At 45.6% G+C, this 5,476-nt stretch overlaps 1 protein-coding gene across 1 annotated transcript; it reads right to left on the bottom strand.

The window, feature by feature from the left end:
• Positions 1-3,010: 3,010 nt before the first annotated feature.
• nrarpa (NOTCH regulated ankyrin repeat protein a) lies at positions 3,011-5,160 on the bottom strand. The gene is made up of 2 exons (XM_037484696.2): positions 4,107-5,160; positions 3,011-3,910 (listed from the first exon to the last, which is right to left on the bottom strand). The coding sequence occupies exon 2, from the start codon at positions 3,394-3,396 to the stop codon at positions 3,058-3,060; it is 339 nt and encodes a 112-aa protein (XP_037340593.1). The 5' UTR covers positions 3,397-3,910; positions 4,107-5,160; the 3' UTR covers positions 3,011-3,057.
• Positions 5,161-5,476: the final 316 nt, after the last annotated feature.

Raw genomic sequence — 5,476 nt, 5'->3', positions numbered from 1 at the left:
TTTGAGTTTAATGATTTCTTTACTGGCTTGTACACAAACGTACAAAAATAATACAGCACTCATCTCCACATGACATCACGTCATCATCACAGTGTTACAAATGTTCAAAAATAAAAGTATACAAACAAAATGAAACATGATGGAACATCTGCATCACTCATGAAAAAATCTGCCGTTTCCTCTTGCTTGAAATGAAGCAAGACCAGAAACACCACTTGGTCCAAAGAAGTCAGCATTAAAAAAAAAAAAAAAACCTCTCACACTTTACACCAATCCGGAGGCTGGCTCCATACGTCATAAATGTTATGACCCTGGAAAGCCAAACAACCACACTACCGTGCAATTTTTAACCATGTTACAATGATCTTACCATCAAATGTATTATTCCCCTTTCAAAAAAACAGGAAGACAGCACTTCAAAAAAGAAAGTGCCCCCAGTCATCATCATCGATATATATATATATATCCATATGTATATATACATACACCCAATCACAGAGATACACGCATCTTTGCTTTTAAAAAAAACATCACGTTTTTTCCACAAAGTAACACACACATTAGGACTTTATCACCCGGAGCATATATTTATACAATAGTATTTTGTTGTGTTGTTTTTTTTTCTATTCAGAAAAAAAATAAAAACGTTGACACACAAAAGTCAACTTTTCAACAACAGTCATCAGTGCAATATTCAAAGAAAAAAAAAGAAAAGAAAAGAAAAACATCAAGTTTAAGACAAGTGATGCATAATTCATTTGTTGCCTGATACCAATCTATACCTTGATGTGGTGGAGCTATTGCTTCAGATTACTTGTGGTTGTTCCGGAGGAGTTTCAGTCTGGGTGACTGTTTTACTGACAGCGACACGGGGCCCCCATGAGAAGCTCACAATCACACAAACACACTGCAAATGTTCAACAGCTTCTCATGTGGTGAACCAGTGCTGCTGTGAAGCTTCTATGCAACTGTTGGCCATTTGAGTAGTAGGCTTTAAAAAAATATATTTTAAAAAACATCATCAACAAACCAAAACATACAAGCAGCATTGATACACATGTTAGGGTGCCATGACTTTCAAAATTCAGCAGGCAAGTTTATGAAACCGTTTTATTATTGCTTTTCTAATCTGTGACGGCCTGCTATAGTGATGTGTGGTTGCTTTGAAGTCTTCATCGTCCAACAGTATTAGGCTCCTGCTCAGTAGTAGTAACTATTCCAAAGCCTTGGCTCCTGCAGTTACCCCGTACAAACACTAGGGGGGCACAAGGCTCCGCATTTTTGTGCAATAAAACTCCCTGCATTTAAAAGTCACGCGATACGTTTTCTTTTGTATGACTGGAATAAAATATCCTAGAAAACAAAAAAAACAGGCTGTTGAAGACAGAGATAGAAAAGAAAGTGGAGGTTTATAGGGAAAACAATGGCAGTGTGTGTGTGCGTGTGTGTGCGTGTGTGTTAGAGAGAAACAGACAGAGAGCCACAGTCTCCCATGCAGAGGCAAAACGATGCATTACTCGACAGAATTGGTTTGGTTGTAATGTAAAAAAAAAAGAGAAAAAAATGCCCCGACCGAGGTTGCATCTTGAGTCCATCGGTCTGATGGGCTACAAAAAAAATACCCCAAAACATACTGGCATGCAGATGATCACAGACAAATTGTGAATCTCCTCAGACTCCAAACAACGTGGCAGAGCGGTGAGAGAGCGGAGCAACTTGAGAATACTTTATAGTCGAGGTAGCTGGTAAAAGGCAACCAAACAAAGTCCTTTGAATGGGAGAGAAAGTCCTCTTGGGTCAACAGGCTTTAACAGAAGGGGTTTCTGGGGGGGGGGGGGGGGGGGCAGTTTATTTATACCTCGAGTCTGAAGCAGCTTGAGTCACCCTAAAAATTCATATATGATTTTAAGAAGAACCATAACATGTTCAAAAACGCATCTTCTCAATGTACCTTCATAAATAAAAAAAAAAAAAAAAAGAAGCACAGCCTGCTTTCACAGGGATGACTAGGATGTTAATAAAATACTGAAAGGAGATTATAAAGTGAATTCCAAATACGACTTTTTTTTTGATACAAAGCGAAAGCAGCGTTTTTTTGTTTGTTGTTTTTTTTTGTTTTACACAATGACCATCGGGCAAAGGTGGTCGCAACTGGCCTGAAAAGTTGGACGCCAGCATGGCAAGATCTGCATGAGCGCATTCTGCTACTGTCTCTTTTTTTTCTCCTCTTGAAAACACAAACAAAGTAAAGCTATTGTGTACAGTACATCACAACAATGACGGAGCCGCTCGTTGTTACACGATTACACATGTGAAAGCGTGTTGGTTAGCCATAATGCCGCTCTTTGAGTTAAAAATAAAATAAAACACTAAACCTCTGGTAGCCGACAGAGGGCAACACTTCTTCTCTCTCTAGTTCGTGCGTCTTCCCTTTCAGATATTCCAGCATGCAACCATTTAGCAATCAAGTGCCGTGTTTCATATAAAATAACTTAAAACGGGTGAACAACAACCCCCCCCCCCCCCCAAATCCCCCCCAGGAAGAAACTGTCCAACTGTATACTGGAGCTCGTGGGTAGAAAGAAACTGGGCCATCTGCACTTCTGGAGTCCAAACACACACACACACACACACACACATGTGATACGCAGACACCGGGTTCTTTTATATCGGACGACAGGATCCAATGCGCACATTCAAGAGGAAAGCTTTAGTACCAACGAACTCACCGAAGTGGCGTTTCTTTTGTCAAAGAGTGGCGTTGAAGCGCTGTGTGTGAGCCATGCGATACTTCACCCAGGAGTGCAGAGAGGACCCCGTTTGGTTTTCAATGAGGGGAGATTATTCTGCTGTCTATTTATACATATATATATACACGTATGTATACACATATATATACACATATATGTATAATTTGGCCCAACTATGTAGATGATGGCAGTTTTTTTGAGCTCGGCTTCCCCCGTGTGTTGCAGCTTAATTTTCCACTTGTTGCCTTTTTATTTTCTCATTTTCTTTTCTTTTTCTTTATTTTTTTTACCTGACAGCAGAGACAGATCACCGGGCGCCAGATGAGTACTTGGCCTTGGTGATGAGGTATAGCACAATGTCTTGGTGGCCACCGAAGGCGGCGATGTGTAACGCGCTCCAGCCTTCCCTGTTGGCCAGTCGGATGTCTGCGCCAAACTTCACCAGCAGTTTGACCAGCTCCAGGTTGCCGTCGATGACCGACTGGTGCAGCGCCGTCTGTCCTTCCGGCCCGAACGAGTTGACGTTGAACTCGCAGTTTGTCATGTTCTGCAGCAACGAGTGCAGCTCCTTGGTGTTGCCCTTCTTCACCGCCTCCTGGAAGACCCGCTGCGGCGCGGAGCACGTCGACACCTCCGCCTGGCTCATGGCTGCGGCTCGCTGGAGGGAGCGGAACCAGTAATCCTGCCCGGGCTCTGGAGCTGGTAGGAAGCGTCTTCCCCCTGTTGAGCGCCTCTGGTCTGGTGACAATGCCACAGTTACACTGGATTCTAACCAGTTGTTAAGGCACTTGTTTAAGTACTAAAATAGAATCACTGTATATATCCCAAAAAAGGACAAGAGAGGAGATAACACACTTGGTGTGCAAAAAAAAGTTAATAGTTGAGGGATCCTAAAATCCCTAAATCATAAAAAGGATGCGCTCCAGCGATCCAGGGGTCTCTGGAAGTAGTTCCCCCCACGTAGCAGCAGCAGCAGCAGCAGCAGGTAGCCTGAAGCAGAGGATGGAGACGAGAGACACCTCCGACTTCACGTGTGGAAATAGGAAGAATGAACACTATTTCCACAGGGCAGTCTCCGCAGGTTTTCCTTGGACGGTCCGACCCGATTCCCCGGAAACACGTCCCGGCTCTGTGTCGCTGCTCATGAAGGACCAGGGCGTCTGGGGAAGACAACAAGAAGAAGGAAAAAAAGGACAAGAGAAGTCCACATGAATCCCGATTCCTCACCAACGGACTGCGAGAGAGACCCCCGCATTCCGCCACATCCACGGACGGGAGAGAGACCTCCACGCGCGCACACCGCTGTGCCACTGAAGACGCGTGGGAAGTGTAATCCGCTGCACATTTGTGACTTACCTGTGACAGAAGGACGGGTCCGTGGCGACGAAAAACGATACAAATCCCCCGTGTGGCCCCCCGGTCTGTGTCCTCCGCGCGGTCCGTGCGAGTCTCTGCCCTGCGCTTCGCTCTGGGAGAATATTTCACGCGTCCTTTATTTGCATGACAATGCCATCCGGAAAGAAACAACTGTGGAGGAATGGGCGGAAACCCGGGGAGGTTATAGGCTGCCGGCTCGGTTAGGGGGCGGGATCTGTCCCATGTGGATCCGCGCGCACGGAGGCGTGGTCTTCCGAGGCGGGAGCCAAATGCCGCTCCAGAAATATTAAAACGAGCCGAACCGGAGCAACGGTGAGCTGCACATCCGACCTCCTGTAGACGACCCCGGGAAGAGGGGCCGAGGGCCGGACACTTCTGAGAGAAGTGGGCACGTTGAACGAGGACCGTCCAGTGGATTTAACCTCAAACCCATAAGCAGCTTCACATTAAACAGCGATGCAAATGGTGACTAAAGGGCGTCGGAAAGACAAAGCCTAATTAAGTTAAATGTCCACTGTGGAATTCGGCTGTAGGCTACATTGTTTAAGTTTAAGTAAAAGGAAAAACATTAATATTAGTCCAATGGTTTGTTGCATTTGAATGGACTCATTCCACGTTCCAAGGGGTCAGAAGAGGGGCTGATAATGACATACCGGGAGAGGGTGTGGTTCACATGTGTGCTGCTGTTTGGCGGCCCTACTTTCTCTGTTCGGACGGTGGCTGTGAATTTGTGCAAATATTGCGAAATTAAAAAGAAGCGCAACGTGCATTTGCTCTCGTTGCCTCAACGCTGTTTCGAATCAAGAGGCCACCGGTCCAGTTACACGTTTTATTCTCACACTGCAGGGACACATATAAATGAACTTTTTAACACTGGCCGGCCGATTGATTGCCTCCGTACCAAATGGTAACGACAATAAAGTAAAAACCCCAAACGAGTGTCCGGGTCGTAACGCTCATCCATCTAAAAAAAAAAACGCGAGGAGGAGATTGCAGGTCGCTGCTTGAATCATAAAACTGCGGATATATTCCAGTTGTTTTAGACTGTGGGACTTCGAATAACAAAAGCCCCGCGCTACTTCCTTTTTGCAAGTGAAAAGAAGTGACGCTGTGTGCGGATTGACACGCCACTCAGCCAACCCCCCCACCCCCAATCACCGTGGGAACTGTGTGTGTGTGTGAGAGAGAGAGAAACAGGGCGAATGTGGTGATAGATGTTGTTAGATATAGACACGAGGTTTGGTGGGGTGAATGCATGTGAAAGCGACAGCGCTGGAGAGAGAGAGAGAGAGAGAGAGAAACAACCTCCACTTCGCGGAAGCCTCTCTCCGCTCCGATTGGTTCGGTGG

The sequence above is a fragment of the Pungitius pungitius genome, chromosome 18 (assembly GCF_949316345.1).
Source record: "Pungitius pungitius chromosome 18, fPunPun2.1, whole genome shotgun sequence".
Taxonomy (NCBI): Eukaryota; Metazoa; Chordata; class Actinopteri; order Perciformes; family Gasterosteidae; genus Pungitius; species Pungitius pungitius.
This window is presented reverse-complemented; position numbering and strand designations above follow the sequence as displayed.